This window comes from Vicia villosa, linkage group LG1, assembly GCF_029867415.1.
Source record: "Vicia villosa cultivar HV-30 ecotype Madison, WI linkage group LG1, Vvil1.0, whole genome shotgun sequence".
NCBI classification, from domain to species: domain Eukaryota; kingdom Viridiplantae; phylum Streptophyta; class Magnoliopsida; order Fabales; family Fabaceae; genus Vicia; species Vicia villosa.
The window spans coordinates 86,654,482-86,670,359 of NC_081180.1; the positions used below are offsets into that span (position 1 = coordinate 86,654,482).

A 15,878-nucleotide genomic window follows, 5' to 3' on the forward strand; every position below is an offset into this window, starting at 1 on the left:
ATTTTATTTTAATTATAAATTTTTAAAATATTTTAAACATAAAAAACAATTATAAATTTTACTTATTTTATTGTTTTTATATTACTTTATTTTATTTTTCTAAATGAGTCGCTAAAAACTATTGTTGAAGCATATAATTCATACCATTGAGAATTATTTATCATTAATTAATTGGTTAATTTTTAAAATTTTAAAAAGCATTATAATATAATATATGATTAAAACTATACACGTAACAAATAATTGTTATTAAATAACTAAATAAAATTAATTTTTTTAAATCTCCAATGTAAATATGAGAACGAATAGGTTGGTTTAAATAAAATTTGAATTACAACAGTGTTTTCTGCAGCAGTTGACTTAAAGTTAGAGGATGATTGTGTGCATTGTTACTATATCTTAGGTGTGTGTGAAATTATATCCCTTAAGAAAGGTAGCTGCCTATGCACACTGAATATATGCTAGTAGTGGTAGGGAAGTTAAATTGTTATTTAGTATACTTTAAAGATGGTGCAAGCTGAGTTTCAGGTTCTTTTGCGGTTGGGGTGTAAAGAATTGCCATTTTACAAAGTAAAAGTTGAGGGAGAATATTCTTATTATTCAATAAAGCAACTGTTACACAAACTAGAGAAAAAATAGTCAACTGAACAAATCCAAACAAATCCTAAGAACATTGTTATAATGGCTAAAGAATAAGTGGTCTTATGTATATAATGGCTAAATAATAAGTAAAAAAAAACCCACTTAACTCAAACACTAACATTGCAGATTTTATTTTAATTAATAAATTAATAAATTAAAATATAAAACAAAAACAACTCTAGTGTCCTCCCTTAAACAAAAAAAATTAAACTACTAGCAATCATTTTAATTTGGCGGAATACACTCCCAGTAGGTTGGGCAATTTTACAAAAGCATCAAGTTTTAAAAGCTTTGTTATCACATCAGCTATATGTTCATGAGTATTGCAGGGAACTAGTTCTACCATTTCATCTTTTATGAATTCAGAGAAAATTTTGTTATCACATCAGCTATATCATATGTTCATGAGTATTGCAGGGAATTAGTTCTACCATTTCATCTTTTATAAATTCAGAGAAAATAAAACAGATATCAATATGTTTGTTATGACCATGCATCATATTGCTAGCAAGTTTAATCCAAGTTGTTGTTACACTAAAAAATTGTAGAGTTGTTTTTAGTATGTCCAAACTTCTCTAAAATCCTTCTGAATCAAACTACTTGACAAACTCAAGTAGAAGCAATCCCGTCTCATGTTTTTTTTTTTTTGGATAATCAAGATATTGCATAAGAATTCAATAGAAACACATATCTTGAAGGCTATTGTTATGTGTTGTGGTCATCAAAACTTCGTATATTGATCTTCATTACCTACACGCACATAGATTCGCAGAAGCCTTATCAAGTCTCATCATATAGAAGGAGTCAAGTCCCGAATGAAATGTTGTCATTATTGTATATATCAAGCAAGGGATTTTGTATCTTCTGAGTTGTTAAAGAGATTGCTTGTCCATGTCAGGTGATTTGTGTATTTCAAGATATAAGATTAGATCTTAAATTACTAAGGCAAATCACACAAGCACACTTTCAAATGATAAAAAAGCCTATACTTTTATTAATCACCAGAAAATGTTTTGTGCAAGTACCTAGTTAGTTACTAGCCTGAATAATCTTTTATGAGCGTAGTTTACACCATAAAATGTTTTGTAACATTTTCTAATAGACTATTAGGGTTTTTAATTGATTAGTGACGTTGCCTTTTAAAACTTTCCATATTTGAACTACATAGTCGATTATGGGATATGCATTATCGATTATGAGCATTAAAAGCCCATGAATTCTTTATATTTTTAAGTCACACTCTGTCCTATAAATACATAGTTCATTTCTCGTTTCATATACATCAGAAAACATATTTTGAATACTATTTCTCACTCTCCATTATCTTCTCTCTCTTTATTTCTTCCTCACTTTTTCCTTAATGCTTTGAGAGTGAAATTTATATGTGAGGTGTTTGGTTATTGATGTAGGACGGCTTTTTAAGCCACCCAAGTATGTTTCAGGCCCAAAAATAGCATTTTAATATTTTTCATAATTATCTATTTTTTTTGGATTAAATGTTCATTAGGGTTTCTTTTTCTATTTTATTTATGTTTTATTTTAAAATCTCATTAGAGTTTATTAGCTTCTGTATTTAAACACTTTTGGCATGAGTCAAAGATCATCTTTTAATGTAATAAAATTCAGTAATTTCTTTATCTGGTGGATTCCAAAGTTTATCTGACAAATTTTGCGCTTGCAATCTTATGTTCTCATTGTAGGTTTAGTGTTTGCTAATCCCTAGTGTTTCCAACTGCGTATGGTGGCATCAGATCGTGTTTTCTTCTGTTTCTTTTTGTAACTTGGTCAACTATGGGTGATCAACCGATGACTAGAAAAGTCTTGAGAGAATTATTACAGCTTTTACCGCGACTCTAACTACTTTGAATGAACATATGAAGAATTTTGAAAATCAGGTGAACAATGCTAACAACGTGAATCGAATAGACAAAGGAGGAGAAAAGGTTAGGGTTCTCCGGGGTGGAAACAATCATTGTGCTGTTATTACTGAAAATTCAAGTTTTAAAGAAGAAAAACCCTACGAGGAAGAGGAAGTTGATCATGGGACTCGACATAACCATGATTATCGAATGAAGGTTGATATTCCATTACTCTATGGAACGATGGGAGTGGAGGAGTTTCCGGATTAGAAGATCGATGTCGACATGTTCTTCGACTTTATGGGCGTCCCTGAGAACAAATAAGTTACGATGGTAGCGATTAGGCTGAACAGTACTGCTGTTGTCTGGTGGAATAAACTTGTTGTTCAGAGGTTGAGGCAAAGGAATGGGTCAGTAAGAACTTGGCGAAGAATGAAACAATTGATGTTGGAGTGATTTTTACCAAAGGATTATAAACAAATTCTTTATAAGATGTATATTGAGTATGTTCATGGTAAGAGAATTGTGACTGAATACAGAGTCGAGTTCCTGCGTTTTTCTTAGCACAATGAGTTGGGTGAATTAGAGAGCCAGAAAGTGGCTTGATACATCAGTGGCCTAAAGAGATCCTTGTAATAAAAGATGAGTTTACAAGATGTATGGACCATAGTTGAGGCATCTAGTCTAAATTTGAAGGAAGAATTAATGGAAAAATCCCCTCGAAATTTCTCATCTTTTAGGTATTCTCCCTAGAATAACTTTGAATCAGCATGCAACAAGAAAAAGAATGTAACAACCAGGGATTCCAACCCTGAGAATAAGGGGACTAACAACCCTAACTGTGTGCATCAGTGTAAAGCACCAGTCCAGAAATAGAATAATCCATATGCTAAACTCATTGGAGCCACATGTTATCATTGTAATGGAATAGGTCACAGTTCAAATGTTTGACCAACAAGTAGAGTCATTGTTGTTGCGGAAGAAAGGGAAGAGAAAGAGGAAAGAGAAGAACATGCAGTTGAGAAAGATGAATATGCAGGGGTCGAGTTTGGAGAGGAAGAATCTGATGAGAGGGTAAATTTTGTGTCGTAAAGAATTTTACTAGCATCTAAAGATGAAGGGCAACACAAAAATTTGTTTGAAACACATTGTTCTATCAAGAAAAAAATGTATAATAAGATTATGGATAATGGCAGCACAAAGATTTTAGGGTCGTAAAATTTGGTAGATTATTTAAAGTTGTCCACAGAATCCCGTGAGAAGCCATACACCCTCGATTGAATAAGCTAGGGCTCTTAAGTTTGAGTAACACTAACCTACAAAGTTCCTATCTCCATCGAAAAACATTATAAAGAAAAGGTACTTTGTGATGTTCTTGATATGGATGTTTATCATATTTTACTTGGTAGACCTTGACAGTTTGATAATGATATCACTTATCGAGGATGCAATAACATGATGATGTTTACATGGGGCATACATAAAATTTCTATGGCTCCTGTTTTGCACTTTGATAAAAATCCAGGAGGAAAGAAGTTTAGTTTCATGGTAATGACACAGAGTGAAAAAGAGCTTGATGAGGCTATTAAAGAAACTGACTTTTTCTGTCGAGTGGTGAGTAAAGGGCCGGTGAGTGTTGTAAAGGTGGAAACAACAATTTCAGAAGAAGTGATAGGGATCCTAGAGAATTTCAAGGAATTGACCGCAGATGAGATACCGAACAATTTGCCTCCTATTTGAGATAAACGCCAGAAAGTTAAATCTTTTAATATGGGAGACGATGTGATGGTGTTTTTTTGCATAAAGAGAGGCTTCTAGTTGGTACTTACAGCAAGCTGCAGCCACACAATTATGACTTGTTCATAGTGATCCAAAAGATCAATGATAATGTTTATGTGGTAGCTCTCTCGAATTTCATGAATATATCCAATACTTTCAATGTTGCTAACATTCATAAATATCAAGCAGATGAGAATCTTTATCAAGAAGAGAACTCAAGATTGAGTTCTTTAGATGTGGATGAGACTGATGTAAGAAGATTTTTTAAGCTATCCAAGTTTGATTCAGGCCCAAAAACAACATTTTAATATTTTCTGCAATTTTCTATTTTATTTCTCTGTTGAATTAAAAGTCCATTAGAGTTTCTTTTTCTATTTTATGTTTTGAATTAAAAGCCTAATATTGCTTCTAAATTTAAACACTTTTGGCGTGAGTCAAAGATCATCTTTTAATATAATAAAATTCATTATTTTTTTTATCTGGTAGATTTCAGAATTTATCTGATAAGTTTCGCGTTTGCAATCATGTGTTCCCATTCTAGATTTAGGGCTTGCTTATCCCTAGTGTTTTCGAGTGTGCCAATTATGGTGTTGGGGGAATGTTGTAATATATGTCTTACGAGATTATGTTATTTGGTTTTGAGTTATACCAAATTAAAAAGTTCTTATTTAGTTTGTGAGGTTATCGGTCAATATCTCGTGTTTGATTTGTGAGCTTTATCTTTTAAAAAAGATTATCATAAGATTATCATTCATTTGCGGGATTGTCTGTCAAAATCCCGTATTTGATAAGAGTACAATGAATACTTCAATTATTTTTTGAAGGAGTCTTATTCTACTTGTTTAACACGAGATTTTCAACGTTCTTTCACAAGAACAAGTTGGTCACGTTAGATCACATGCATGACATATGACCTCGCATTTATTACCCAAATGCTCCTCATTTTATTTTGGTGAAGGAGAGTTAGTATGCCGAACCATTTAGGCCTCAATCCAAGATATCCTAGTCCAAGACTAATTTGAAAATTGATGCTGACAATATCAACTTATTTTTCACAGCTTTTTGGGTACAATTTTCTTCCACACATTTTAATGATTTTGCCTTATTATTTCAAAGTGCAAAAATCTTGCTATCTTTGTTTGGTAGAATCTTTAACAGGAGTGGTTATGCAGTTAAGATAGTTATAATAATAAATAACAAATGATGGTTACATTGGTGCCATGCAATAAAATTCTTATAAACTAGTAAACTCCAATATATAAAAGGGACAAACAACATAATTACAAACCCGAACAACAATGAATTATTTGAAAATAAATAAAATAGTTGGAAAAAAAATGGTAGACAAAGAAAAAAAAGGTAATCAAATAGAAAACAAATTAGTGAAATTATATTCCCATTGAAAATCCTTAAGCAAAGGAAACGATGCATCTCTTGTCTTTGTATATAGGCAAGAGAGAACCATTGGCTGCGACTCCCACATCACAGTTAGCATGCATCTTGTGGGGCTGGCTTTCCCACGAAGATATCTTAAATTTAATCACAGACGTCAATTCCAAACCAAACATCACACTACCATCAGCCCTATCGTTCTGGATTTCCCTCCAACCTTGACTGCTAACAGTTAAGGTTGGACCGGAAAAAACTGCAATAACTTTTGTAGTGTTTTTTGGCCCTTGATAAGACGGAAACGTTATCGGTGTTGACCCGATAGCGTTTTTTCGGTAATAAACCGTCCCGGCCATAGACTCATAATAAACTCCAATATTTAGGTTGGAGTTCCGCGCGTCTACTTTGAAGACTAATTGGGCTGTTTCGACTCCGGATTGGCCCTGAAGGCCCGCAACGGTGAAGTCACGGAGAAAGAACCTGGGCCGGTGTGGACGTAGGCTGAGCCAGACGATGAAGGTGATGAGCCCGATGATTGCGAGGAGGCTTAAGAAGATGGTGCAGACCATTTTGGAGACACGGGTTGTGAGGCTGTCTTGGACACGTTGGAGGTAGTATTTGGTGGTATGATGGCGCTTTAAGGGCTTCTGGTGTTGGTGTGGGTGTGGGTTCGGGCCCGAGCCCGTGACGTGGTGGACGGGTATGTGGTCGTTTTCATACATTTTGTTGTGTTTGTGAGGTGAAGAATGATGGAGTTTGAGGAACGTATTATGGTTGTGGTTGTGGTTTTGTAATGAAGTTGCATAGAGAAGAGAAAAATAAAATATAGGAAGGATATAATGAAGTTTGAGTATGGTGCATAGAAGAAGGAAAGAATAAGCTTTATGTGTTAAAGTTGTATGTCATGTCCTGGTTTATAAGAAAAATCACATTCTTTTGCTCTGTTATGCCTTTTCTAACACGTTTGAATCTTTGAGGAATTATAACTTATACTTATAACGTTTGCTACATGAACATTGAACACTACATTGATCATAACCATTAATTAAGGTGGGTACTTTTCATATATAAACAAATTCATTTTTATTTTTAAAAACTTTTATGGATGATTGTAGACAAGGTTGTTAAAATCATGAATTAACTCAAGGAATGATCTAATTCTAAAGTTTAAATATCAATTTTAATTTAACTCAAATGTAAATTCAAATTTTAATAATGTCAGAAAATAAAATTGAATTTATTTGGCTGAGCTCTTAGTCAAATTGATAGATTATGACTAAATTCTTAGAAGTTTTTTACAAAGTGTTTTATTTATTTTTTATAGAATTTTTTTCCGATTTATTTATTTATTTTTAGTTTGAATTTGTCCATGTTAATTGCGGATTTGTTTAATATGACAGTTCTAGACTGCCATCCCAAACTTAGAGACACGATAATAACAACTTGGACGCACACGGTCCATCGCATTTAGCTTACTAAAATTGAGACGAGGTTTAAAGTCTCTTCTCATAATATTCTGATAACGGTGGAAATCATTATGGCGCATACAAAAATGAGTTCCTCCCTCTCAAAGAGTTGGATATCGCACAGTCAAAGAGAGTTAAATATTTTGGATAGATTGTAGATTGAGTGCTGACATAGAAATACTCTGAGAATTATCACGATTATGTGGCTAAAAACTAATATGCGGCGGACAAAAATAAACACATACGAATCAATTCAAAATAACTTAACCTCAAGGGGGCATTCCTTGAGACCATCTGAGAGGGTCCCTAGGTGTGTTTATCGTTAATCTAGGACTGACTAATAACATTAAAAAATATAGCTGTTAGAGGATGGTCAAGAGTTTGAATAGATAGTCTTTCTTGGAGATGGTTGTATGTTGGATATACTAAGTTTAGACCAAGCTATTACGAATGGTTTAAACTTCCTTTATGCGATTCAATTACTCTTTAGGGTCGTATCTTTTTTGTAAGCGTTGCACCCCTTAGGGGTGATCGCGGTGCGGTTTGGGCGGTTTTGACGAAAAAAATCATCCGAACCGCAAGAGAAAAAATCGTGCGGTTTGGTTTGGTTCGGTTGGCTTTTAAAAAAAATCCGAACCAAACCAAACCAACCTAATGCGGTTTGGTTCGGTGCGGTTGGTTCGGTTTTTTAGAAATATTTTATTGAACCATTCATATACATATAGATGATAACGAAACTTTGTATTTAGACATTCATACACTATTAAATAACAACAAAACCCGTCATATTTTGACAATAACTTTCTATTTAATATGTAAAAATTAAATTAGACAAAAGTGGAATAATAAACATAAAATAATAGTATAAACCAATATAAAAATTATTAGAATGAAACAAAAAAATAGAAGATACGAGAGATTAGTGAATGTGAAAAAGAAAAAACAAAAGAGTTGAGAGATTAGAGAAGAAGATGTGCGATAAAAACAAAACTGAAATAGGGAACATTTGCCTAAAAATGAGAAGGTGAAAAAGAAAGAATATAAGAGAGTAGAGATTATAGAAAAAGAGGGAAAATGTATGTGACAAAGAAGACGCGATAATGCTATTAGAGATTTGAGAAGACCGAGACTAAAATCATGTGTAAGGATGAGAAAATTCTTCGTAATCATAAGGTTAAAGTATTATAGATTTAAGTTTGGGTTGGATGTGAGTTAAGTAAAAGTTAGGTTGTAACATAATGCGGTTTGATTCGGTTTAGTTCGGTTTATAAAATACAAACCGAACCATGCAGTTTTGTTAAAAGATGACCCAAACTAATCCGAACCAAATGCGATTTTTTGCGCTTTCGGTTTGGTTTGGTTTGGTTTGCGGTTTTCTATTGGATTGGTTTGGTTTTGATCACCCCTAGCACCCCTAGTGAGAGCTTTATCAATCAAATTGCCTATTAAAAAAATGAGTTCTTCATTGCATCGAGAATGAGATTTTGATGACATGGTGAGAGCTTTGGAACAGATAAGCTGATTACATGAATCCTAGTAAAGTTATGGTCTTCACTCATATTTACAGGGAAAGTAACATGTGTGCTGATAAGCTCGCTATTCAAGGTCATGCAATCCAGGACTTTCAGTGGAAAATTTCGGTTCCTCATTTCATTAAAGAAAAGTTCTACAAGGATAAGTTGTAACTATCATTATCCATAAGTTACGTTTGATTTTTCTTTGAGAAGTGGGAGACAGGTTGACATGCTGGAGGTATTGTTCGATTCCTGTACCCTGGTATTTATGGTTATTTTAGTTTGTCAAATTTATTAATTTTCACCGATATATATATATATATATATATATATATATATATATATATATATATATATATATATATATATATATATATATATATATATATATATATATATATATATATATATATAGCATATCATATGAGAATGAATCTGAACCATTAGATTTTAAAATAAATGGTAGAGATTATTGGGAATTTTTTTTCTCTCCTCGATTATTAAAATAAATGATGTAGGAAAGAGAAAAAAAGATTCTCACATAATCTCTACCATTTATTTTAAAATCTAAGGATTCAGATTCATTCTCACATTCTCATGTAAATAAGACATTCTTATATGATATGACCTCATATATAATCTTCTTCTATACACTACAAGAAATATGTTCTCCTGCGACATATATTAGCGGCGTGTTTTCCACGTGTGTAGTTGCGACGTGTTTCCAACGTCACAACAAACTTTTATAATAAAAAAATCAATCCAACGTTATAATCAGACGTGTCAGAGGTTGCTTTTTTTTAAAAACAGTTGCGACGTGTGAGTCACGTCGCTACTAAAAAGTAAAAAATAAAAAAAATACAAACTTTAACGTTGTAGCTGGAGGGAGATTTGAAATTTTTTGAATTTTAGAAGTGACGTTAGGCCCACGTCGCAACCTATTACTTGGGAAAATAACTCTGCCACTTTTACAGATGTGGCAGAGTGTGTCATTATTATTATGACCGTTTGAGTGTAGCGACGTGGAAACCACGTGGCAAAGTAGCGGCGTGAAGACCACGTCGCTGATGTCCTTATATATTTTATCAAAAAACCAAAACACTTGTGTTTCAGAAACAAAACCAAAAACAATTTCACTTCTTCTTCTCCAACGCCCCTCCCCTTTCTTCCTCCATCCATTGCTCCAACTCCCACTCCCCTGTTCTTCCCCATTGCTGTCTCAACTCTCTCTCAAATATCAATCAAAGGTAACTAATTTTATTTTTTATTTGTATAATTTTATTTTTGAAGAACTTTTAAATTTCTGAATTTAATTTAGGGTTTTTTTTGAAGAATTGAAGATTGAAGAATTGTGAAGAAGAGGTACTACAAGAGTGAAGGAGATTTGAAGAAGAGGTATTTTAGTTATTTTTTAATTTTATTTTTATTGTGATATACTGAAATAAATTTATTTAGTTGTGAAAATGAATTTTTATATACAAAAATGTGTGGATGTGAGTTTATAAATTTAGTATATAAATTTATTCTGTATATTTGTTAATTTATATGTGTGGATGTGAGTTTATTCTGTATAAATTAATGTATATTTGTTAGTTAGGTTTTAATTTATATGTGTGGATGTGAGTTTATTCTGTATATTTATTTCAGAATATCTAAGTTTAATATATATATATATATATATATATTCTGTTTTTCATAACTAAATAAATTTATTTAGTCTAAGTTTAATATAAATTTTTATATATTCTGTTTTTTTGTATAAGTTTAATTTTATATACTTAAGTATTATCTTTTGATCATGTATAAATATATATACGAAAATGTATAAATATATAAATAAAAAACAGAATTATGAACATTATGAAAATATTTTTAAAACAGAATTATTTTTGCATATATAGAAATTAAATTTTTTATGTTTATAATAAAAAGATAATATTTTTATATTATGAATTATGAAAATAAAATATTAAAAAGAAAATAATTTTATACATATAAGTTATGAATTTTTTATGTTTATATAAAATAAGTTATTTTTTTGAAGAATAGAAAGATAAACAAACTATAATTAAAAATACATCATTTTTATATATATTTGATAAAAATAGTTTTATTAAAAAATTCTAATAGAATATGTTTTATATGTAATATATATTATTATTTTTAAAAATAGAAATTATTATTAAAAATAATATACATATTAATCTTAATGAATGTAGAAGTTATGTTTACAAAATATTATTAATATTTAAAAGTTAAAAATAAAATATTATAAATTTACATTTTGTATATAGAATATATTATATATTTAATAAAAAATTATATTTATTATCTTTATGAACTATGGTGTTATATGAGTAGTACTTTTTAATATATAATATTTATTTATATGGTACATGTTTAATAGTTGAATAAAAAATAATATTTTTAGTAATAGTAAATATTTAAAAGTAGTATTTTTATTAAAGAATATTTTCAATATGTGTAGCTTAAAATGTGTAGTTAAAAAAATAGTAACTTTATGGTTAACATAGGTTCAATATAACATGTGTAGTTAAAAATATTAGTAGTATTGTTATTAAATAATATTTTTAAGAATAGTAAATATTAACTAGTATACGTCTAAGAATAATATCAAGTTGATTAGTATTCTAACTCAAAATGACAATGATTGTATAAATGTGCAGTATGGAATATTATCGGTATTATCGTAGTTGGATGTACGATAGAACATTTCCAGGAAGAATGGGACTTAAACCCAATTTTATAGTAGGAGTTGAAGGGTTTATCAGTTGGGCGTTTGCTCAGGAATTATGTCGAAGCGAAGGAGGAGTTAGGTGTCCCTGTCTTAAATGTGAATGTAGACCAATAATTAGTGACCCACAGGAAATAACAGCTCATTTGCATAGAAGGGGCTTCATTGCAAATTATTGGGTTTGGACGTTTAACGGTGAAGAACTGCCTAGTAACGTACCAGAGACTAGCAACTCTCATGCTTCAAGTAGTCGGCCGCCTGTGGAATATGAGGAAAACTTTAATCTGATTGGTGACATGGTTGAGGATGCTTTTGGTGTGAACGTGACCTATGATGAGCCTAAAGATTTTGGTGGGGAAGAGTTGCCGAATGAGGAAGCGCAGAAATTTTATCAGTTGTTGAATGAGATGAATACGCCGTTGTTTGATGGATCGTCTGACTCAAAGTTATCAATGTGTGTGAGATTGTTGGCCGCCAAGGAAAATTGGAATGTTCCTGATCAGTGTTTGGAATTCTTCGTAAAGATGATGTTGGACTCAACTGCAATGAAAGACAACTTGCCTACAACATTTTATGAAGCAAAGAAGTTGGTGTCGAAGTTGGGCTTAAGAGTAAGAAAGATTGATTGTTGCATTAATGGCTGTATGTTGTTTTACGACAATGAGTTTGGTACTCAAGATGGGTTGTTGGAGGAATGTAAGTTTTGTAAGAGTCCAAGATATAAAGTTCCCAGTAGAGCCGTTAACACTAATCAAGACCGTGTAGCAGTAAAGTCCATGTTTTATCTTCCGATAATACCAAGGTTAAAAAGAATGTTTGCTTCAATGCACAGTGCAAGTCAAATGACATGGCATCACACAAATAACACAAGTCCAGGCACTATGCGGCATCCATCTGATGGCGAGGCATGAAAGCATTTTGATCGAATGCATCATGATTTTGCCGCAGAACCTAGAAATGTCAGGCTTGGATTATGCTCAGATGGTTTTACTCCTTATGTTCAAGCGTCGGGAAGTATGTATTCTTGTTGGCCAGTTATTGTAACCCCTTACAACCTCCCTCCTGAGATGTGCATGACAAAACCATACATGTTTTTGACGTGCGTCATTCCAGGACCTTCGAGTCCAAAAGCAGGAATTGATGTGTATTTACAACCTTTAATTGATGATTTGAAGAGATTGTGGATTGGAGAATGGACTTATGATATATCACGTAAAGAAAACTTTACAATGCGAGCTTCATTGATGTGGACCATCAACGACTTTCCAGCATATGGCATGTTGTCTGGTTGGGGTACGCACGGCAAAATGGGTTGTCCGCATTGCATGGGAAACAACAAAGGGTTCACGTTAGATAAAGGTGGGAAAAGCTCGTGGTTTGACTGTCACCGCAGATTCCTACCACGAAATCACTCCTATAGAAGAAACATGACAAACTTTAAAAAAGATGTACGAGTGAAAGATTCGCCTCCGCCTCGATTGTCACCATGGGCTATATGGGAACAAGTTAGTGAGCTACCAAAATTTACAGATACTGGCAAAGAATTCCGAATTGAAGGATACGGAGTCACGCACAATTGGACAAAAAGAAGTATATTTTGGGACCTCCCGTATTGGAAAGATAACTTGTTGCGCCATAATCTAGATGTTATGCATATTGAGAAGAATTTTTTTGATAATGTATTTAACACAGTGATGGATGTGAAAGGCAAAACGAAAGATAATGAAAAGGCCAGACAAGACATGGAAAAATGGTGTAACAGAAGAGAGTTGGAGTTGAAGCCTCTACCGAATGGAAAGTTATTAAAACCCAAGGCTTGTTTCACTCTGACTTCCCAAGAAGCTAAAGCTGTTTGTCGATGGCTAAAAGATTTGAGAATGGCCGATGGGTATTCATCGAATTTATCAAGGTGTGCTGACCCTAACACTGGGAAGTTGCATGGAATGAAAAGTCACGATTGTCACATTTTTATGGAACAATTGTTACCAATTGCATTTGGCTCGCTACCCAAACATGTTCTTGATCCACTAACTGAAATTAGTCAGTTTTTTAGAGATATTTGTGCATCAGCTTTAAAAGTGGAAGACATCATGAAGTTGGACCAAAACATTGCAATCATTCTTTGTAAGTTGGAGCAAGTATTTCCTCCTGGTTTCTTTGACTCCATGGAACATTTACATGTGCATCTTGCATATGAAGCTTTTCTTGGTGGACCAGTTCAATATAGGTGGATGTATCCGTTTGAAAGGTTCATGGGTGATTCAAAGCGATCAGTGAAGAATAAAGAAAGAGTTGAAGGTTCTATATGTGCACATTACCTGCATCGAGAAACATCACATTTTTGCAGTCATTATTTCAATCACTTGATGTTAACTCCTAGAACCATACGGAATCCGGTAAATGTCAACCAGAGGAGTCAATTCACCTTATCGGTATTCGGTCTTCCAGGTCGACCTTCTGGAAAGAAGAGTGTGCATTGGTTGACCCAGAAAGAAATGCAATCCGCACATGTCCATGTCTTGATCAACTGCGTTGAAGTTAAACAATACCTTGAGTAAGTTTACCCAATAGTTTTTTTTACCTTTGTTGACAATGTCGGTATACCAAACTTATTTAACTTATGGTGTATATTTTGTAGGGAATTTAACAATGCCTATTTTCATAGTACCGGTGTACAGTCAACATCCGGCGTCATTCATGCTCAATTTCCCTTATGGTTCAAGCAAAGATTGTCTACCGTGTTTCCACCAACTCCAGAAATACTCCATTTGAGAAACTTGGCAGAAGGCCCTATCCAAAGCGCAAATGAATGGCACACATACTTCGTGAATGGATATAAGTTTCACACTGAGGCATGGACCGAAGGGAAAAAACCATAAACAGTGGTGTATTTGTAAAAGGAGTTACAGATGGTGGTGAAGATGACTTTTATGGAGTTATTAAACATATCTACGAGTTGGTATACCATTACATGGATTCAGAAAATAAAGTTGTCTTGTTTTATTGTGAATGGTATGATCCAAGTAGAGGCACAAAAATAGACAGGTCATACGGTACTGTTGAGATTCAATTGAACCGGAAATACAAAGAGTATGATCCTTTCATAATGTCAAATATTGTTAGGCAAGTTTATTATGTACCTTATCCTTCATTTGTGACACGTAAAAGAGGATGGTGTGTTGTAATAAAAACAAAACCGCAAGGTCATATTGAAAATGGCAATCAAGTAGAAGATGTTGCCTATCAAGTTGATGATGTTGATCAAATTAATGAAGTGGTTGCAGCTGAAGACATTACAAGTTTGTCTGATACAATTGTTGAGGGACATCAAGTTGATGCATCTATATTGTTGGTTGAAAATAATGTGGATGAAGAGAATGATGAAGAGTTTGAATCCGATGACAACAATGAAGAGAATGACGAAGAGAACGACGAAAAGAATGATGAAGAGAATGATGAAGAGAATGATGTGGATAGCGAAGATGAAGAATAACTAAACATTGAATGTATATTTATATGTTAATGAATATTTATTTATGTGTTAATGAATATTTACTTATGTGTTAATGAATATCTATTTATGTGTTAATGGATATCTATTAAATATATATTTATGTGTTAATGAATATCTATTTATGTGTTAATGAATATTTATGTGTTGATGAATAATAAAATAGGTAAAATGCCACCTAAGAGTAAAGATAGTGGTAAGAAGTCCCAACGTCCGAGGATAGTAGTATGTGAGGCGCCTCACATGGCCGTGTCTTCCCGCCCTCAGAGTGTTGATCCTATGTCTTTAGCCAGTACTCAGGCTTTTACCCCATTACTCTCCTCCCACACGTTCCCGTCTGGGGTACCGCCATCCTTCCAGTACTCAGCGGTACCGCCATCCTTCCAGTACTCAGCGGTACCGCCATCCTTCCAGCATCCTGGTGTGCCCTCGTCCTTCCAGCAGGCGGGAGGACCTAGCTTTCCATTCACACATACTGGTGTGCCCCCGCCCAGCTTTCCATTCGCCCATACTGGCATGCCTTCATCCTTCCAGCATACTGGAGGATCTGGTTTTTCATATCCCATGCAGATGACTTCCTCCTTTCAGCAGACGGGAGGATCCAGCAGTACACATCCGACACAGGCTGGACGATCTCCTAGTCCACGCCCCACACAGGCTGGACGATCTCCCCGTCCACGTCCGACACAGGCTGGACGATCTCCTAGTCCACGCCCCACACAGGTTGGAGGCTCACGCACCCCACATCCCACACATGTACCAGCCTGTGAGGTTGATGAGGCAGTTGATGAGATAGACGGAGCTGATCTTCGTGGGAGGGATGATCTCGATGAGATTCATGTCGTTGACGGTAGATTTTGGATTCATCCCGAAGGAAGCAAGTAAGTTTCCTATTTAAAAACTTTTATAGTATGTATACATTTTCATTTTTTATATAAATTTATATCTAACATTTTCATTTTT

The 15,878-nt window shown here is 33.6% G+C and overlaps 1 protein-coding gene across 1 annotated transcript; it reads right to left on the reverse strand.

Annotated features, from left to right (window-relative positions):
* Positions 1–5,487: 5,487 nt before the first annotated feature.
* LOC131611408 (NDR1/HIN1-like protein 26) lies at positions 5,488–6,546 on the reverse strand. Its single transcript, XM_058883440.1, has one exon. It carries the CDS (start codon positions 6,389–6,391, stop codon positions 5,690–5,692), a length of 702 nt encoding a protein of 233 aa, XP_058739423.1. The 5' UTR covers positions 6,392–6,546; the 3' UTR covers positions 5,488–5,689.
* Positions 6,547–15,878: the final 9,332 nt, after the last annotated feature.

Excerpts from the sequence above, each read along its gene's own strand:
- LOC131611408 (XM_058883440.1), bottom strand. The coding sequence starts at position 6,391 with ATGTATGAAAACGACCACATACCCGTCCACCACGTCACGGGCTCGGGC.